Below are 21,447 nucleotides of genomic sequence, written 5' to 3'. Positions count from 1 at the left end.
AAAAACTGTTAATTAGTTTATTATAAAATACAGTTTACTACCATAGAAATAAAATATTGTTTGGTGCATATGTGTAGAAAATCTAATTTTATATTTGAACATGATTTATTTTTTGTTCTTAAGTCCAAAAAAATTATCAAAATAAAAATGTATTATCTCATGTTAGATGAAAAAAAGTAATAGTTATATTATTTTTTATAATTTTACTTTTTTTTATAGGTTTATTCGTCTTGTGAATCCAAATCCAAGATAAATAAAAGTCAAACGTAGTATTAAAACTTGAATGAGATATTGCTCGGATTACTAGTCATGTAAGAGTACTATTAAATAATTATATTAGTGCCACAAAAGGGTATATTTGGAATATTGTTGCAAGATTATCATTTAAACAAGTTTGGATACAAAAAATTAAAAATAAGAGAAGTGAGCGTAATATCAGAAACCACAAGGGAAGTTAGTGTTATAAGGCTTAACTTGAGGGTAGGTTTATGTAATTATTCCTATTTTTTTAAAAAAATAGAATCTTATGTGACATGACATGTTAACTAGGCGAGAAGGAGAATTTTTTGTGTCTAGTATATTTTGAGGAAAATAGTGATAGTTGGGTAATATTCTAGTCCTAAAAGAAACAAAAGTGATATTTGTAGGCGATTCTCAATATATGGGTAACCTTTTAGGGAATTTACTCTGATAAAGCAAATTGGAGTTGCAGAAAGATTTTTAGCTTCCGTGTGGACATAGATATATAGTACCTTTTTTTTTTTTAAAAAAAAATGATTAAAAACAATTGTTTGTATCGGAATTTGATAAGTTTTTGAAGAAAATTTCTTAAAAACTAGTTTGGATTGACTTTTAGGTGAAATTCTTTCTTCCACTCACATCAACTCTCTTTTTAATAAAATATATATTCAAACACAATTTCAACTTTTAAAAAAATTATTTTCAACAGAATTTTAAAAATATTTTGTTTTTAAATTTCTATCAAATCTATATCCAAACACTAGCTTAGCTTAGAAGCAAGAGAGAAATCAGAAACAAAAAATATTACTTTAAATACTGAAAAAAAACAAACAAATCTTCTTCATTTCCTCATTCTTTTTTTGTTGTTAGAGAGGACCAACCGGTTCCCTATAGGTGGGAAATTAAAAAAGATTAGTCCTTTATACATCACACGACACGACAAAAGTTGATGAGAAAAAACATTTTTTTAAGTAGGCATTTGGGCATAAAAATCAAATATTTTGTCATTTTATTTGGAATTTTTAAAGTTAGAGTTGTGTTTGATTATAATTTTCGCAAAGAATATTGATTTATTTAAATATACTGAAAGTGAAAAAATTATAACCAACACAACTCCTATTGTTTAGTAGGAGCCATTTGGCCATGAGAATTTTTCACTTTTTTTCAGAATTTCTTTTCCACTTTGAGCATGAAAATTCCAAATAAAACTTCTTGTTTTCACTTTTTCGTTTTTTCACTTTCGGCACATTTAAACAACCAAATATTTTTTGTAAAAATTATAACCAAATACAACTTCATTTTTAAAATTTCAAATAAAATGAAAAATATTTGGTTTTCATGACTAAAAGCTTAGGTGTTTTCTGAATTTCAAACACAATTTCAAATTGTATTTAAAATTTTCACAACCAAATGCTTATTTTAAATAAAGTAAAATTTCCCCCCCAAAAAGTGAATAATTCTCGTTACCAAACGGGTCATAAAACCAATTTTCTTCATTTACTCATCTTTTTTTTTTTGGGTTAGAGAGGACCCACAGTTCCCAATAGGTGGGAAAAAACAAACAAAGAAAGCTCTGTGTTTTTTTGTCTCTTTGTTTCCAGCTAATATATCATGTCCTATACGCCGAATAACTCGTCAGCTAAAATAAAGACAAGTGCCTGAGTCATCCAGAAGATTCTTTTATCTGCTACTGCTGTTATAATACTATATTTTACTCTGGTAGTTTCAGTTTGTATGCTTTATTTGTGTACTAATAAAAGGTTTCTTCATGTTTGAAACTTTAAAGAAGATGATATATGGTGTTTGAAGAAGAGACAAGTGCTTGAGTCACTTTTAATTTATCTGCTACTACTGTTGTTATAAGTAGTATTATTCTAGTCTTGTATTTTCAGTTTTTATGCTTAAAAAATTGGGTTTGTTGTGGATTCTTGATGTTTGAAACTTGAAGAAGAACAATGGTGTTTGAAGGAGGGACTCGTGCCTGAGTCATCTAGAAGGTTCTTCATAAACTCTAGAAGGTTCTTTTAATTTATCTGCTACTGCTGTCATAATAGTATTATTCTAGTCTTGTATTTTCAGTTTTTATGCTTTTATTTGTGTTCTAGTAAAAGGTTTCTTGATGTTAGAAAGTTGATATTTTTTGGTCTGAATTTGGTGCACGTTAGTGTTTTTGAAATCTGGGGTTTTGCCCCAAGTTAATGTATGTTGAATTTTGTGTAGTTAGATTAGTTACTCTAAAGGGTTCAAATGGAGTGAAATAGATACTGAGGATTTATATTGCCAACCCAAACTTGTTTGAATCTTGTTACTCTTGTTTTAGCTTGGTATTTCAATGGTGAGTCTTTTGGGGTTTATACCTTTTTTTTTTTTTTTTTTTTTTTTGGTTCTGATAACTGTGGGGTCTGGCCAACATGGACGCACCTCAAGTAATACCACAGGATACCTGCCACATCCCACCCAGTAATTGGTATTAGGTAACTCTGTCCACTAATGCTAGGACAGATGAGAAGAAATTACCCAGTGTTTTTGTCATGTCTCTGTTGGAATTTGAACGTGAGACCTTGCTCTTGTTTCCTGTTGATGGTCTGGATTTATTTGTTTTTTTCTTGCATTTTGATTCTAAATTACTGTATATTCTGTGCTGTCTGATGCAGATTGGGATTTTTCGGGTAAAAATTAAGAACAGCTACAGCTAAGAAAAAGAAGAAAAAGAAATAAGCAACAATAATGATATATCTGATAGATGAAAATGAGGGGAATACAAGGCATATATGTCAGTGCTTGTGCTCACTACAGACAAAACACCATAACTAACTTATAGGGACTGAATAATAAATACTGATACTAGATTTAATATAAACTCAGGGACTAAACTGTGAAAATCACAACTTCTTATTTATTCCCTTCATTAACTACTTAACAGACTGTACTACTTCCTCTGCCTTCAGTACAACTCGTATCAGTCCTTCCCTCTTAAAATCTTCCTTGACCTCAAGGAATAAAAGCTGGAAACCTGAGGAGCAAAGCATTATAGTCCTCCCATGTGGCCAAATCTTTTGGTAGTTGTTCCCATTGTACTAACACTTGAGGCACAACCTTATTGCCCTTTTGAATCATTCTTCTTTCTAACACCTTAGCTGGTTGAGGACAGTAGGGACTAGCAAGTTCAACAACAAGTGGATGGGAGAAAACAGATGGTAGTGTGTGACAAGGTTTTAGTTGTGAAACATGGAATGTAGGATGAAGAAGTAAGTGTGTTGGCAAGGATAGTTTGTATGCTACTGATCCTATTCTTTGTAATACTTGATAAGGGCCATAATATTTGGCTGACAGCTTGTTGAAATTTCCTCCAGATAATGTAACTTGCCTATAAGGTTGAATTTTTAAGTATACCCAATCCCCTTCTTGAAACTGCCTGTCTGACCTATGCTTATTAGCTTGGTCCATCATTCTCTGTTGAGCTCTCTTGAGATGAAACTGTAGAAGCTGATTCTTGAACTCCCTTGTCAGTAAACTTCTATCAACTTCTTTCATGCCTGACTCTCCTGCTATATAGGGTAAATGCATAGGTGGAGGTTGTCCATAAAGGGCCTCATAAGGAGTGGTTTGTATTGAGTTGTGGAAAGTGGTGTTGTACCACCATTCCGCAGTAGCAAGGTAAGAATACCAATCCTTCTGAGATTCAGAGCAAAAGCACCTCAAATAAGTTTCTAAACATCTATTGATCACCTCTGTTTGACCATCAGTCTGGGGATGGTATGCAGTAGATGTGTTCAAAGTGACCCCCAATATAGAAAACAATTCTTGCCACAACTTGCTAGTAAATACAGGGTCCCTGTCACTTATAATGTCTTCAGGCATCCCATGAAGTTTATAAATGTTCTCCATGAACAATTTAGCTATTTCACTTGCTGAATAAGGGTGGGATAGACCAACAAAGTGAGCATATTTGGTTAGTCTATCTACCACAACCCAGATAACAGTTTTTCCCTTAGACTTAGGTAAACCATCTATGAAATCCATGCTTACACTTCCCCAAGCCTGTGTAGGCACCTTCAAAGGTTGTAACAATCCAGGGTAAGGGGCATTATCATATTTATGTCTTTGACAAACATCACAACCCTTCACATATTCTTGAACATCCCCTCTCATCCCCTTCCAATAAAATAATGCATATAACTTCCTGTAAGTGTGATCCACTCCACAGTGTCCTCCTAGAGGTGAATCATGCCAAAGAGTTATAATTTCTTTCCTCAATTGTTCCACTGGTCCTACCACCAATCTCCCATTCTTTCTCAATTGATCATTAAGGAAAGTATACCCCTTTTCTGTCCCACTTCCAGTTTTAAGAGTCTGTATCAATTCAAGTATTTCTCCATCTTGCTCCCAACTCTGCATAACCAGCTGTAGCAAGTTAGTCTTAATTGTGGATAGTGTCATTGCAGAAAACTCTACTAATGGCAGCCTAGATAATGCATCTGCAGCCTTGTTTTCCTTCCCCTTCTTATACTCTATGCTGAAGTCATACTGCATAAGTTTGGTAATCCACTTGAGCTGTGTTCCAGTGTGTAATTTCTGTTCCAATAGAAATTTAAGAGCCTTCTGGTCTGTTTTGACAATAAATGTTCTCCCTATCAAATACTGTGACCATTTGTTAATAGCCATCACTAGAGCCAATAATTCCTTGTCATAGACAGACAAAGTTTGGTGCTGAACAGACAAACCCTTGCTGAGAAATGCAATGGGTTGTCCTTTCTGCATCAATACTGCCCCAATACCAATGTTGCATGCATCTGTTTCTACAACAAAGATCATTGAAAAGTCAGGCAACACCAATACAGGTGCTGTTGTGAGTGCCACCTTGAGCTTCTTGAAAGCCTCAGTTGCCTTTTGATTCCACATAAAACTGTCTTTCTTCAACAACTCAGTAAGAGGTTTACTGATAACCCCATACCCCTTAATGAACCTTCTATAATAACCTGTTAGACCTAAGAACCCTCTCAACTGTTTGAGAGTCTCAGGTACTGGCCAATCTTGAACAGCTTCTATTTTTTTAGGGTCTGTAGCTACCCCTTCTGCTGATATGTAGTGTCCCAAGTACTCTACCCTTTCAGCAGCAAAAACACATTTACTTCTTTTAGCTAGCAACTGGTTCTTCACCAACAGTTCGAAAGTAATCTTAAGATGCACCAGGTGGTCTTCCAAGGTTTTGCTGTAAATTAAAATGTCATCAAAGAAAACCAAGACAAATTTTCTTAAATGATCTTGAAATATGTGATTCATAAGACTCTGAAAACTAGATGGAGCATTAGTTAGCCCAAAGGGCATGACTAGATACTCAAAATGTCCAGAATGGGTTTTGAAAGCAGTTTTGGCAATATCAGCTGGTGCCATCCTAATCTGGTGGTACCCAGCCCTTAAATCTATCTTTGAGTAGATTTGAGAGCCTCCCAATTCATCCAACAGTTCTTCTATAATTGGTATTGGAAACTTGTCTTTTATAGTCCCCTTATTTAAAGCTCTATAGTCTACACATAGTCTCCATGACCCATCCTTCTTACCAACTAGCACCACTGGTGATGCATATGGACTTGAACTATGTTGAATGATCCCTTGCTCCATCATTTCCCTTACCATCTTCTCTATAATGTCTTTCTGTATTGGAGAATATCTATAGGGTCTAGAGTTAACAGGATTGACCCCTTCAAGCAATGGAATATGGTGGTCAAAAACTCCCCTTGATGGAGGAAGTTTCTGAGGTTCCCCAAAAATACATTTATACTCTTCTAACAACCCTGTCACAGCTACTGGTTCATCTTCTACCACAATTTCCTCCCTTTTGTTTATCACCATTTCAGCACTTCTCACTTGTATCATGAAAAACTGCGAGCTCACCTCCGTCATTTTGGTGATGGACCTTGCTTCTACAGTCTTAAACTTGGGTTGAATCCCTTGTAATTTCAGCAACTGTCCTTGATGTTCAAATTCCATAAAGAGTTTCTGAAAATTGAACTTGATATCTCCCAAAGGACACAACCATTGTACTCCCAATACCATATCACTCTTGCCAACAGGGAACACTAAGAAGTCATCTTGAAACATGGCCCCTTGCATGAACCATTTGAACCCTTTACATAACTTGTTAGTAGGTATTCCCCTTCCATCAGCTACTTGCACCAATTGGGCTTTAATTGTTATCACCTCACACCCCAATCTTTTAGCTGCTTCCTCATCAATGAAGTTGTGGGTGGAACCACAGTCTATGAAAACTTCTATAGGATTCTGTTCATTAAATCCCTTAAGTCTTAATGTCTTGTATCCCATAGTGCCATTTAAAGCTTGCAATGATATGGCACAACTTTCCAGTGTTGTTTCTTCCACACACTCCTGTTCTATTAGATCCTCTTCTTCTGGAACTTCTAACTCACAATCCACCAGTTCTTCCCCTTCCTCTAGTTCCATGGAAAACAGTTGTCTTTTAGCTTTACACCTGTGACCAGGTGTATACTTTTCATCACACAAAAAACACAATCCCTTTGATCTCTTTTCATCCAATTCTGCTGGGGTCAGTCTCTTCCTTCTATTGGTATCCATCCTTGCAGTAACAGGCCTTCTATACCCCCCAAAATTTCCCTTCTGAAAGGTATTTGAACTATTACCAATGGCTGGCTTAGATTGAGAGTGAACATATCCAGAAGTTATTCCCTTAATTGCCTTGCTTTGAGCAGCAAAATTAGATTCATGTAATCTTGCCAAGTAGTAAGCTTGTGGCAAGTTACAAGGATTTCCAATCCTCACAGCATCACTCAATTCAGGCCTTAGGTTGTTCAAAAATATACTAATTGAATGTTCAACAGATAAGTTCAGTCTAGTCATGACACTATCAAAAGCTGCCTGATATTCTTTTACAGAACCAGTGTGTTTCACCCTCATCAACTCTGTCATAGGGTCAGTGTATTCTGCACCAAATCTATCAGCAAGTGCATACAAGTATTCTTCCCATGTGGGTAATGGCAAGTGAGCTCTTGCTTTCATATACCCTTGATGCCATTGTAATGCATCACCGTCAAAATGAATTGCTACTAGTTTCAACCTCTGGTGGATGGAAATGTCTTCTACAGAGAAGAATTGTTCCACCTTATACAACCAAGTTCTTAAGTCCTCCCCGGAGAACCTTGGAAACTCAATTTTGGTGTACTTAGTGAATGAAGGAATAGGAAGGTGGATATTGTGACTGTTTTGTACTGGATTAGGATAGGGTATTTGCTGACTAGTGTTGTAGTTTGGTAGTGGTGATTGGGCTACAGGAATTTGATGGTATATGGATGATGGAATGTGAGTAGGTAGATAAGTACTTGCATATGGAATTCCTGAATTAGAGTAGTTAGTACCAAGGGTTGCACCATAGGGCAGGTGATTATAATTGGAGAACTGTGTTGGTTGAAATTGAAATCCTTGTGTAGGTGGGGTTGAATAATTTTGATTCTGGAACATGGGTTGAAACCCTTGTATGGGTGGAACTGGGTAATTATTGGGTTGAAACATGGGTGATTGGTGAAATTGGGGCATAGGAATTGACTGTATGGGTAAGGTGTGTTGGTGGTTCGAAGTCTGAATTCCTTGGGTGTGAAAAGGTGATGAGATTTGGGAATAAAGAGGTGCAGAGGTTCCATTAACAGTACTAGTAACAGCATTAACAGACCCAATTGCGAGTGAATTAACTGGTAGATTAGGAGCTTGACTATAACTTACCCCTGCTGCATTTGAATTAGATGGAAGCATGAAGGAGCAAGACCCAATCGAAAGTGGTGTATCCGATGGGGAATACAGTCGTTCCCCATTGTCCACTGCTTCCTTGTCTCTTTCCGGTCTCCGATCAATGTTGACTGCATCTCGGAGCTCACGTATTGACTGTTCTTGAGCTCGTCGAGATTGTTCCTGCCTCTCTTCAAATTGTTCTTGTCTACTGGTAAAATTAGACATCTCAGATGACAATTTTTGTAACATAGTCACCATTTCTAACATTTCCGACGACATTGATACCCACAAAGCCAAGATCTGCTCTGATACCACTGATGCAGATTGGGATTTTTCGGGTAAAAATTAAGAACAGCTACAGCTAAGAAAAAGAAGAAAAAGAAATAAGCAACAATAATGATATATCTGATAGATGAAAATGAGGGGAATACAAGGCATATATGTCAGTGCTTGTGCTCACTACAGACAAAACACCATAACTAACTTATAGGGACTGAATAATAAATACTGATACTAGATTTAATATAAACTCAGGGACTAAACTGTGAAAATCACAACTTCTTATTTATTCCCTTCATTAACTACTTAACAGACTGTACTACTTCCTCTGCCTTCAGTACAACTCGTATCACTGTCACCATTCTCGTTGGATGCTATTTATCTTCCCTATACTAGTAATTATTTTTCCTCTCCCTGGGGATATGCTACTCCATTTCTTTCCTTCATTGGAGTTTTCATATGTATATCAGTGTTGGACATAGAGGATTCATATAGACAACAACTACATCACAAAAAAGGTTTTTATTTTGCTTTTTTTTTTTCTCTGGGGGAGGAGGGGGGGGGGGGGGGGGGTGCAGGGATATTGGAGAGTCTTTGAATGATGATTTGTGCCACCTTATTGATTTTGCCTCTGCTATTCTTTTCTTTATGCTATGATGCTTTCGCTTGTCTGGTTTTGTATTGTTGTCTGTTCACAAGTACGAGTGATTTATCAAACAACAACAACATACCCAGTGTAATCCCACAAGTGGGGTATGAAGAGGGTATGGTGTACACAGACCTTACCCCTACTTTTGTGGGCCAGAGAGGTTGTTTTCCGATAGAGCCTCGGCTCAAGAAAAAAAAACGTGTTTCAGTACAGGTTTGAAAAAATGCACGAGTAAAAAGCTACGGTGAAAATACTGATTTATTATTTTGTTGTAAATTTTGTCCGTCGTACCTATGGCTCATTCACTGCTTTGACGATAAATGATGCCATTGTTTACGTTTTGCAAGCTAAACTTTGCAGTAATATGCTTACTTGGTCCAGTGTTCGAGTGATACCTCAGTCACATTGCTTTCTTGAGACCATAATCATATTTTTGTTGGTTGTTCTTGGATTTTACTGGAAGGCTTGCTTTCCAGTGTATGGTAGTAGCTATGTGGAACCTTGTATTGCTTAGTTCTGAGTGCACTTGGCATAATTGCCTTGACTAAATTTTAGTATTTGTAAAAGATGCATTTCAAGTAATCACTACCCTAAATACTGAAATAGGAAAATTTTGGTGAACTATTTGCTGAAAATTTTGGAACTTGAGAGTTTTGAATGATGAATATTTATGTACAAGTCGAAGGATTTGTACTTTCTTGCTGGAAGTGAACTTCCCTTGATAAATATGTTAATTGATATAGCATTAATTTAACTTGGGTAAGGTGTAGATACTCAGTTTTTTTCAATTTCTGAACGAGGTCATGTATGATTAGCAGAATGAAGGACTTGCTTCAAAAAGACTCTGGTATTAGTAGCGTCTCGACAGCCCCATCTATCAGTGTTAGTCCTTGTTGGTGGACTACCAAAGCATCACAAATGCAACAATTGTCGACCTTTCGTGGTCCTCAAGATCCCAAACAATTCGGTTATGATTTGGAAGATCAGGATTCCTCTTCAACTCAGTCAACAAGTCAATCATGGCCTGAAGTTGCAAATGAAGGAGAAAGCAAAATCTATGGGAAAAGCAACATGCCTTTTCAAGCAGGTAATGATATCGACTTATTGTTCGATGTGTTTTAAGATGCAAATATACAGTGTGCAGAAATGTTGAAGAGCTATGGCCTAGAATAAGACAAATGAAGATGGCCTATGATCTCCTTTACTCTGTCGGTTCTTACTGCCCTGTGATTGAAGTATGGTTCTTCTCACTTTAAACATGCAACACTAAGGTAATTGGAACTATGTTAACTCATACCTAATAAAAAAATGGAACTAATGTTACTCATACTCTAGGCTTTGTTTGTGTTGTTCTTTAAAGAAAACTTAGGGGTCGTTTGGTTACAGGTTAGGAAGTGAATTATTTATGTATTAAAACCAGCATAACTAGTACCATGTTTGGTAGCATTTTAGTTGCTATGTAGTAAAATTTAGCACACCAAGTACGACGTTTGGTTACCAATTTACAATCTCGCATAACTAAAACATATTCAAGTTATGAGTCAATTTAGTAATACATGAATAATTAAACCCTGCATAACTAGCCACAACATTGCTTTATAACAAAAAACTAACCACTGCATTACTAATACCTGCATAACTCTAACCCAACAACCAAACGATCCCTGTGAAAAGCTTCAGGTGCTAGACCATTGTCACCACCTAGTCTTGAAGGATTAATTAGAAAATTTAAGAGCCTATTCGAACTTGTCCTCTTCATTCTCAAGGAAAGAGAGTTGTGAAATGAAATGATCAAATGATTATTATCATTAACCTTCTCCCTAAACGTTCTAGTTTTGCATGCATGCGGTATGTTCAATCTAGCCATGTAATCCCATGCTATCTTATAGCTGATCAGGTCTATTTCCTACTTCATCTGAACTAATTATAAGACTTGCTTTCAATTTTGGGGTGGCCCAGAGTGTTTGACGTCATTCCTCTAATAATACTATCTAATGCAACTTTTAGAACTTTCACATACAAGACCAATCAAATGAATTTCACACGTATTTAACTATTCAGTTTTAAACTTTGATGTATGAAACTGATTTTAGTACTCTCTCCGTCCCAATTTATGGTACACTTAAAATTTTTAGTCTGTCCCAAGAAGAATGTTACGTTTTTATAATTAGAAACAACTTAACTTTAAAATTTCCCCTTTGATCCTTAATGAAATGATTTATCTCTACACAAATGTCTAAGGTTTGTTTTAGACTACAAATTCAAAAGTGTTCCTTTCTTTCTTAAAGTTTGTGCCTAGTCAAATGGTGCCACATAAATTGGGACGCTAATATTTTCTTTCACTGCCACCAGTATAATACCTAAGCTAAATTAACATTTTAAACGACATATTCGGTCAAACTCTATCATATAAAATAGGATAGAGGGAATATGTGGTTTACAAGATCTTCGTTAGTATGGATACTTTGAAGCCTCAAGTTTGTATGTGCGTCTGCTTTCACTACTTCTTTTTGGACTTTTAGATACTTCTTACTATGGTCAATCTTTTTGGATCATGTTCAGGAAATTCTAAAAGTATTGAAAGGCCTGATGAAGCTCAAAGTGAATCAACGTTTTCAAGTCATGAGCATGATTGGAATTATCAAGGCAACCACAAACAATTTGTGAGTGGTCCTTAATTCTCTCTGCTTTTTATATGCTGTCATTTCTGATCAAGTAATGACATTTCAAAATGTTCTTTTCTAGGCTTATGCACCTTTTGCATACTCTGATCCTTATTGTCACGGTTTACTTGCTGCTTATGGACAACACCCCATGGTAAGTACATTCATGTTCAACTATACTACTCGAGTATTGTTTAGTTCTAGTTTTAGTTGAAAGAAAAGGTGAACCATTTTCATTCTAGCAGTGTACATTCTTTATCAAACTGCCTTTTATTTATATTTTTAACCTTTGGAAGATTGTTTATTTGAGCCATTGTTAGTTTACTTACAGATGGTGCTATAACCAAACAATATTTTGTTAGCAGACAGTCGCTTATCAAACGTAGTACTTCCTCCGTCCCAATTTATGTGACACCATTTGACTTGACAGAAAGTTTAAGAAAGAAATGAAGTCTTTTGAAATTTGTGGTCTGGAACAAACCTTAAGCATTGTGTGACTATAAATCATTTCATTAAGGCTAAAAAGAAAATTTAAAGTCAAGTTGTTTCTAATTATAGAAAGGTGACATTCTTTTTGTGACAGACTAAAAAGAAAAGTGTGCCGCATAAATTGGGATAGAGGGAGTAGTATAAAAGTAGTAATTTATTTGCAAATTAAGATTTTCACCTAAGAATAACTTTCCTGTTAAATTTTTGTTTAGTATCTCCTGATTTTGTATTTGTAGACACTGAACCTAAAGTCTAAACTAAACCATAGGTGTTGAAAGATAAAAACCTCTAGAGGAAAACTTTTTTGTCTGTCTTTTGTGATTATTGATTATGGGAGAGTAAATTGTGGATTCAGTCTGTTCAAGCTGCAAGTTTGACTGTAACTTTGTGTAGCATTTGCTTTTCAATAACCTTTGAACTTGTAAATCACTAGGGCACTCCAAATCACTCAAAAAGTAAAGTGTACTTCTCTCCCATTTTCTTTGTTTATCTATTTTTCCTTTGTAAATAGATGTATCTGAGGGTGTCTGGGGCAGCTTCTATTGTTGCCATATTTCATGCTAATGTCTGGATTTTTTTTTTCCTAGCGAAATATTTACATAACTATGTAGCACTAAAATAAATAGAAAATGATCTAACTCTGAACAGAAGTTATTTGTCAGGGTTGGGTTGACTCAATCTATTATCAGCATTTGTGAACTTATTCTTGTCAAAAGCATCTGCTAAATTAAGGGTCAGAAGGGAAGGTCACACGTGTTCTACGCCTTTAGGAATTCTTTGTGATGATTAATTACATTGCATGTCCTTTAGCTAAGATTGCTTAATTTTTTCCCTTTTTAAATTGCAATTTGGGATCCCTTACAATAATTATTTTTTGTATTAGGGATCCCTTAAATGTGTTTATTAAGAGGTTATCCTAGAACATAGCTTCGAACAGGAGGTTGAATGTTAAAATGTCGCATTCATAGAGTTGATGAGATCCTTATAAACTTCTACAAGTAGGTACTAGCACTCAAATTATTGATGCTAAAAAGCATATCAAATGCTTTTTGTGGTTAGCGGCGTAAGTGAATTCCAGGCCTCAGTAGTTAGCTTATAAATATACTTCAGTGGATGAAACAGCCCATAATTTAGCCGGTATTTGTTCTTCATACTTACCTAGCAGTTCGGTTCAGGTTCATCCCCAAATGTTAGGCACCATATCCGGTCGAGTGCCACTTCCTCTTGACTATCAGCAAGATCATGAACCAATATTTGTCAATGCAAAACAGTACCAGGCTATTCTCAGGCGGAGAGAGTACCGTGCAAAGCTGGAGGCTCAGAATAAACTCGCAAAAGCGCGCAAGGTAAGGCTCCCTAAATGGTTTAGTATGTGTGTTAGACCTGGTTCAATCAAGTTACTTACTAATTCACAAAATATTTTCAGCCGTATCTCCATGAGTCCCGCCATCGTCATGCACTAAATAGGGCTAGAGGACCTGGTGGACGCTTTCTCAATATGAAGAAGCTCGTTGAATCTGGATCCAACTGCTCAAACTGTGATGATACCGAACAGCAGCAGCAGTTGAACTACTCTGCTTTCTCGTAACATGTTGGTGGGGCCCACAGAGTGTGCTGAAGGTGGTACTTCTGGTGATGTCCGACCCTACCTCTCGGTCCTCCGGTGGGGGGCAGGGCAAGTAAAATTGACATCACCGGTTCATCTTTGGCCTCTGTTGGTGAGAGGAGTGCTAGTGAAAGTGGGGAGGTCATCCTTGGCTATGTTAGTGTTTCTAGTGAACTATTGCCTACTACTGAGTCCAGTAGCTTGCGTGTGTGAAAATCCTAATTATCTGGATGAGTGCCAATTAACACTTGCTGCTTCAACTATTTTGTATGTGTACTTTCAGTCCTCAGAGAGTTGATTGGTTTGGACTTTTTAAAAGGTCGACATATAAACGGTAGTTATCAACTTCTTGTGCATCTACAAAAGTTGTGCATCTACAAAAGAGTGAATTTTTTAAAAGGTCACTCAAGTATGTAAAATTATTTAGCTAAGTCAGTTAATTTAGTTCCTCAACTTATGTTTTTTCTCTTAAAAAGTCTATCGGATTTGTCATTTAGAAAAATCTGACTCGGCAAAATAAATTGATTTTTTATGCAATGTAAACATGAACCTCACCAAATAATTAAATATTAAAAGACGGGACCTAAAAAATCCTGTCCTCCTGGCTTTCTGGAAAATGGATTCATCTGATTCCTATAGTTGTCTTGCTCTATTTGTTGATTCTTTGGTGGTTCTTTTATCTGGTACATTATATTAAGGGTTAATTACACTTGACACTCTTGTAATATAACTTTGTTTCAGATATATCTCATATATTTTAAAACCAAACAAGTACTCTCTCTATACTATTTTTTTTCTTTGGTAATTAAAAACTTTTTATTACCAAACTGAAGATATGTACAAGTCAAAGGGGGTTAAAAGAAAACAAGCAGCAAGCTAGACAGAAGGCCCTAGCTTCCCAATTTCCTCTAGAATTCCTAAGACTTCAGACCAACATTTACATGTCACCAAGGGATAGAAATTCAAACTTTGGAGCTTTCAAGCTAGGTGTGGCTTCATACTTCCCATGTGAAATACATCCTGAATGATCAACTTGACAATGGTAGAAGCACCCCTTCTCTTGTTCACAGTGGCGTACGCAGGTCGATATTTATAGAAGATACAACAAAAATATAAATATCAGATTTGTATGTAATAGATAACCTTGACCCATTGGTTAAATTTTGTTTTTTGTTTTAAGTTATAAGACGTCGTGGGTTCGATACTACATAACTACAATTTTTAGCCACAGAGGTCATATTTGCCAAAAATATGCTTGAGTTGAGGTTCTAACCTGCAACCTTGGACAAAAAACTCATACGCCTAACCAACGCTCCAAGCGAGTTTCAATATTCAGGGGTGTAACTTTCTTTTAAATAACGTGTATGCACAGTATTAATATATATGGCTAATAAAATTATCCGTCGAAGCGGTGTCGCCTGACACCCCTCGGGGTTAAGGTGGGTCTGCCCCTGCTTGTTCATGAGCACGCACTGATTTCGTTCCTGCCAGATGTAGTAGACGCTAGCATTCAGTACCATCCCGTATACTTCAGCAGTTGAGTTCTGCCTATTGTATCATGCGACAGCCGACTCTAGCTCATCATTCTAACACATTGCTTGCCTCATAACTCCTTGCCGTTGTAATAATTTTCCCAATACCTCAGCAGCAGTTGCACATTGAAAGAAAAGGTGTGCTACATTCTCATAATGGGCATTCACCAGTCAAATTCAAGCCCCATTATTTACTCAACCCATCAGTTGAATAGAGATCAATTTTGGATTGTCACCATTGTTGCAAGTCATTTTCCTCCGAGGCACCTTCACATAATCACCCCTTAGCTTCTGGTACACTTTCTTGATTGAGAACTGCTCCACATCCAGAGACTGAGTCATTGAAATCCTAAACATATACCCCTATGGGGTAAATCTGAAACTAAGTATATTAAATATAATTATTGAAGACAATTAGAATTATAATTTTTTTTTTCAAACATCCATGTAATCCTTTAACTTTGTACTTAAGACGATCAAATAGCCGAGTTAAGGGGGGTATTTAAGACTACTAATAGTTTAGGGGAATCTAAATAAAACACGTCAAGTTTAGGAGGGTCTTTAGGTATTCTGTCTAAATTCTTTGTTTGGGAAAAAGTGAAGGGGAAAAGAGGAAGAAAATGAGTGAAAAATAACTTACACTTTGATTTGTTAGTAAGCAGAGAAAATGAGAAGCAGATAAGATCGTTCCAGGAATTCTTTAGCATATATGATATACCAGAAAGCAAGACAATAAACAATTGCACACCTCTGAACTGCTAAAAAGTAAAAAAAAAAAAATTGCTAAAAAGTAGTACTCGATTTACATAGTATCCTCTAAAGACTATTGTTATAATTAGTCCCTATGGCAAATGAATGGACTGAGTTATGTAATACTGAGATTCATCTATCTGTGCTGTACAGATTCATGCAAAAACAACTGAAGACATAACTGAGCAACAATTGTTTTTTACAAGTTATATTTCAAAGAGAAGCTAATGTGAAACTAATAATGAATATGCTAACCGCGTTAGTCAATAACTCACAGAGCTTACAAGTTACAAGCATGGAAACAACCAGAGGTGAATCCAGGATTTTATGAGAATGGGTTCACCATTGCTTTAAGATAAGATATAAATTTTTATGGGGACATCGACTTCCTGAGCAAAAGATAATTAATTACATTTTTTTAAGAAGTAAGTTGTTTTATAAAGGAAAGAAAAGTATATGATGCAATATGAAGTAAAAATACTTTTTTACTTGAGTAATAATATAAAAAGGAAGGTAAAAAGGTAGCTATTTACCACAACCTCTCAGGACTAGCTGCTCTAGCATAGAAAATTGGCAGCTGTTGCTTCCCACTTTTCCAAATTTGTGTACCCAATTCGTAGGTATTTTAAGTTCTGAAACACAACCTCTTCATTCAATATCCAATATGTTCCTTCAGATGCATTATCTATTTTGAGTACCTCAAGATTGGGCAAATTAGCAAGTATAATAATGTCTTCCCATGGTATATGAGTTGCGGAGAATCTCAAACTCTTTAGATTTTGGGGGAAAACATCCTTATCACGTGGAAAGTGCAGTAGAGGGCAATTGCTTGATGCATGAATATCTAGCATCACAAGCTCTTCAAGGTGGATAACTGAATAAAGAAGCTGGGACCATTCAGCAACATACTCTATCGATAAAATTCGTAGCTTGTTTAAGTTAGTTGTTCGTAGTAAGATTTCCTTCAACATAAAAGATGACCGAAGAACAAGTGTATGCAAGTTACTGAGAACTAACTTTTTTTCACCAGTGGAATGAATTTCTGCCACAAGAGGACTTGGCATATACATCATCCCCATATTCAGTTGCCTCATTTGTGACATGTTCCAAATTTCTAGGGGGATATACGGATATCGCCTTGGCATTGTCCAGAATGCCGGTGAAATTACCCAACCCTGCCTTATATCTTGAACTGGACGGATAATCAATGTTTGTAAATTCCATAACTTGGATATTGAAGAAGGGAGATCTTGACCAGTGTATGCAGCAACATACCTCAAATGTACAAGTTGAGTTATCACATTTGAGAAATCACAACGTATCTCTGATGCCTCCAAAACCTTAAGCAACTTGAAATGCGAATTACACGGATAGTTTTCAAAAAAAGTTTCCCCAAAACACATTCTCAAATAAACAAAGCTGCGGACTGTACTCATGGTACCATTCTCAGGCCTTAGCCGATGACGACGACACCAGTCTCTGAAAAAGTTAGAAATCACACGTCGTCAGGGGCGGACTCACCTTGAAGGGTGGGGGGACACGTGCCCCTGTAACTTCGGAAAAACCCTATATACATATATTTATATACCTTGAAAAACGATCATATATTTTAACAGGACCCTCAAACATAATTGTTAAAGTAGTTCAGTTGGTAGGAGTGCCCTTGAGCTGATGCTCACCGATCGTGACCCGAGTTCGAATCTTAGCTCCTACAATTTTTTTATTTTTTTTTTGCAGTAAACTTAATAAGCAAAAAGAAACTCCTTTGGCTCTCTCCATTCTCAAACCCTTCTTCGATTCTTCCATTATCAAGTTTCTCACGAATCACTAAGTTAGGAACGTCACCTATAGTCGAATCTATTGTCGATATTCATTAATTTTTCCGGCAATCGAATTCGAGCCAACGATCGGACTTCTCTTACGGTAAAGCTTTCCCTTCTTTTTTAGTGATTAATATAGACTACTTATTATATAACTATATAATAGTATTTAATTACTAGGGATTGAGGAATACATAACTTTATAGATTTAATTTAATTAAAAATTGTATTATCTTATACTAAGCCCTAAAATCTTATCATATTCTTAAATTTGGGATTTTGTTCAATCAACTTAAGGTCTTGAAAAGTCAGGTTTTTTTTTTTTTTTTTCAAATGGATTTGGGAGAAGTTTATTGATTATTTATCCTCTTTTTAATAACATAATGATGATAATGAGCCTAAGATGAATAACGTAGTACTATTAGTAATTTTTTTTTTAAAAATAATTGTTTAGTTTGTTACTTTGAGAAGTATTTGCAACTGTAAGCAATGATGCTATTATTGACCATTTTCAAAAAATGAAAACGCATCGAGTTCAAGTATGAGTTGATGATGTACTTTTGTTATATTAGTATCAAATTAATTATATTTGATAATATTGAAGTTTGTACTTTGCTATTGTAATCAATAAATTTTTTAAGAGTCGCGCGCTTAACTTTGTCTTTAGTAATTAGCAGCACTAAAGCTAATGATGCCCCCATTGCGCTAAAATCCTGGGTCCGCCTCTGCACGTCGTGAAACATTATTACTAATGACATGCCAGAAATTCTCACCGTCAGCTTCTCTTATGCATAGCTTCCTAAGGAGATCGTGAATTTTGCATGTTTTTATCCTTCCATTGGCCCCTCGTCTACCAACCAAAATTAGACTTCTGTCAATTAACTCTTTTTAAGTACTCCTCTGCCACCAGCTCCAACTTTTTACAGCTTCTTTCCTTAACGAATTGCTCAGCGATCCATAAGCTAGTCAACTTCGACACACCAATCTCCATAGCTTTCGGAAAAACCCCAATATAAAGAAAGCAAGCCTTCAAATACTGGGGCAGGTAATTGTAGCTCCGAGAAAGAATTGCTTGACACTCTTCAGAAATCGTACCAAAGAATGAGTTCAAATTTTCCTCAACTTCCTTCCAATTAGCATGGGTTGGGTCCATCTTGCCAAGAAGTCCAGCAATGACAACGATTGAGAGAGGTAATCCTCGACATTGTTGTACGATATGCTTCCCTATTTTCTGTAGTTGTGGAGGACAGGGGTCTTTTTTGAATAGTCTTTCGCTAAATAAATTCCAACTATCATCTAAACTTAGAAAAGATAGATTATGAGAAGGAAAATCAGGGCTTGTATAATCAGCGACATACTTGAGGCGAGTAGTTAATAAGATTCGACTTTTGTTATTGTTGTTTGGAAATATTCTTTGCATTAGGTTCCAAGCCTCAGTGCTCCAAAGATCATCTATAACAATTAGAGTACCCATCAGACCTCTATGCACAATCTCCATTAGTTGATCATCACTCATTCTCTGATTGCTTTCGTTATTCCTATCCCGACTAATTGAAGAGACTACATCAAGAAGCATTTGTCTTTCATTATATTCTTTCATTAGAATGTGCCACCACAACTTAAGGGCAAGTTCTACAAAGTGGTGGTTAGACCGACTATGTTGTATGGGGCGGAGATTTGGCCAGTTAAGATCTCTCACGTTCAAAAGATGAAAGTTACCGAGATGAGAATGTTGGATGGATGTGTGGGCACACCAGGAGTGACAGGATTAGGAATGAGGCTATCTAGGACAAGGTGGGAGTGGCCTCGGTGGAAGACAAGATGCGGGAAGCGAGATTGAGATGGTTTAGACATGTGAAGAGGAGAGACACAGTTGCCCCAGTGCGGAGGTGTGAGAGGTTGGCCATGGATTGTTTCAGAAGAGGTAGGGGTAGGCCGAAGAAGTATTAGGGAGAGGTGATTAGACAGGACATGGCGCAGTTACAACTTACCAAGGACATGACCTTAGATAAGAGGGTATGGAGGACTCAGATTAGGGTAGAAGACTAGTAGATAGTATCGTTTATCCTTTCATATTAGTAGTCGCATTATCGCGATAGAAGTTCCTGTGCTATGATTTCTGCTACTATCTGTTATTTTCTGTACTTTGATTATCTTATTTTATCTGTGATAGCTACTGCCCCTTTGCAAACTACTTTATCATGGCTTAGTCGCTTTCGTTATTTTCATTCCATATCGCTTTGAATTTCTTGGCCTTATCTGACCTCTTTTTATGCTTTCTATTGAGCCGAGGGTCTTTCAGAAACAGCTGTCCTACCTTGGTAGGAGTAAGGTCTGCGTACACTTTACCCTCCACGTTGTGGGATTTCACTGGGTTGTTGTTGTTGTTGTTGTTGTATATTCTTCAGAGATGATAACCCATGCATGTGTGTCAAATCGGTATCGAATTGATGAGTCATCATAAACTTTTCTAGCAAGAGTGGTCTTACCCACACCACCCATACCAACAATTGATACAACAATTAGCTCATCTATTTGGCTAGTGAGGTGATCTATTTTGGTGTTGAAGTCATTCACCATTCCAATAACAATATTTTCCTCAGTTACATACCTTTTTGATGAGGAAGAACTTGTAGCTTCTGCACGTTGACTTCCTCTTCCTTGCTTGTTAAACTCGATTTGCATCACCTCTTTCCTAAGAGAATCAACATCTTTTTCCACATTTTGCAGTTCTTCATTGAAGGCTTTACAAGCACTTTCTAGATTATCTGCAAGAATGATGCTTCTTAGTCTTAAATTAATTGCATCTTCTACTTTGTATACTACATCTATGATCTTCTTTTCTGAAATCTTGAGAGTTTCAATATCTTCGGCTTTCTTTGTTGTATCCTCAAGGAAATCTTGAAGAGCACAAAGACTTTGATAAGTAGATTCAGGTTGCTGTTCACTTCCATAAATCAAAGATGGATTAGGCTGCAGGAGTTGCTCTAGTGTATGCATAAGTGATGAAAGAGCAGCATAAGCCATTTTCTCTGAGCTTAGATTACTGTCCTAATTTTGTTTCCCCTAGGTAAACTTTGACTGATACAATTAGTGGTATCATCTGCAATAGGTTGGCCCAAGAACATAATGAAGTTATTAGGGTAAAGATGTCTAGTGTAGATACAATTACACTTTTAAAAAAAAAAAAAAAAAGATGTAGTGGATTGCCCGTTGGTTTATTATAAAACGAAATTCCATTATGGACAACACAATCAGTTCCACTAGTGCATATTTTAAAGGCTGAATACATAGAGAGTACTTCAATTTTGAGGTTTGTACCTAGTGAACACCTTTAACTCAAGTTAAATTGTAATCCCCTGTTTCAAAATCCTTGTAACATTTCACTTTTCGAAAGTCAAATTATATGAACTTTGATCAACACATTATGATGTATATCTTCACCAACAACTTGTAGTACCTTCCATATACTTTCCGTATATCTATATTTTAATTTTAAAATATTAAATTAATCTAATCTAATTTAGATTCAATGATTAATCAAAGACTCTAAGAACAGTAAGAAAACAAACATGACGAGTATTTTTGGACAGAGGAAGTACCTATTAAACACAATTGGCTTACTTGACACATAGACTGAGCCTCAATATTCTTTCTCCTC

The 21,447-nt window shown here is 36.2% G+C and overlaps 2 protein-coding genes and 1 pseudogene across 3 annotated transcripts; 1 reads left to right on the top strand and 2 right to left on the bottom strand.

The window, feature by feature from the left end:
- The first annotated feature begins 1,894 nt into the window (after nt 1-1,894).
- Nucleotides 1,895-14,029, top strand: LOC132603737 (nuclear transcription factor Y subunit A-7-like). 2 transcript variants are annotated; one of them, XM_060316923.1, is made up of 6 exons: nt 1,895-2,237; nt 9,745-10,013; nt 11,489-11,589; nt 11,672-11,743; nt 13,254-13,424; nt 13,505-14,029. In XM_060316923.1, exons 2-6 carry the CDS (start codon nt 9,746-9,748, stop codon nt 13,664-13,666), a joined length of 774 nt encoding a protein of 257 aa, XP_060172906.1. In that variant the 5' UTR covers nt 1,895-2,237; nt 9,745; the 3' UTR covers nt 13,667-14,029. The 2 variants fall into 2 exon arrangements, with proteins under 2 accessions (XP_060172906.1, XP_060172905.1); XM_060316922.1 differs by having other exon boundaries at nt 1,895-2,258.
- Nucleotides 3,232-8,277, bottom strand: LOC132601722 (uncharacterized). The gene has a single exon (XM_060314787.1). The coding sequence runs from the start codon at nt 8,275-8,277 to the stop codon at nt 3,232-3,234; it is 5,046 nt and encodes a 1,681-aa protein (XP_060170770.1).
- A 2,494-nt stretch (nt 14,030-16,523) lies between the features above and the next one.
- Nucleotides 16,524-21,207, bottom strand: LOC132601721 (putative late blight resistance protein homolog R1B-12; annotated as a pseudogene).
- Between the last annotated feature and the right edge of the window lie 240 nt (nt 21,208-21,447).

The sequence above is a fragment of the Lycium barbarum genome, chromosome 7 (assembly GCF_019175385.1).
Source record: "Lycium barbarum isolate Lr01 chromosome 7, ASM1917538v2, whole genome shotgun sequence".
Classification (NCBI taxonomy): domain Eukaryota; kingdom Viridiplantae; phylum Streptophyta; class Magnoliopsida; order Solanales; family Solanaceae; genus Lycium; species Lycium barbarum.
The sequence above is the reverse complement of the archived record's forward strand: the minus strand, read 5'-3'. Positions and strand labels throughout refer to the sequence as shown.

Excerpts from the sequence above, each read along its gene's own strand:
- LOC132601722 (XM_060314787.1), bottom strand. The coding sequence starts at position 8,277 with ATGTCGTCGGAAATGTTAGAAATGGTGACTATGTTACAAAAATTGTCA.
- LOC132603737 (XM_060316923.1), top strand. The coding sequence starts at position 9,746 with ATGAAGGACTTGCTTCAAAAAGACTCTGGTATTAGTAGCGTCTCGACA. Across the intron at positions 11,590-11,671 it reads AAGGCAACCACAAACAATTT|GCTTATGCACCTTTTGCATA; the intron begins GTGAGTGGTCCT and ends GTTCTTTTCTAG. Across the intron at positions 11,744-13,253 it reads CTTATGGACAACACCCCATG|GTTCATCCCCAAATGTTAGG; the intron begins GTAAGTACATTC and ends AGTTCGGTTCAG.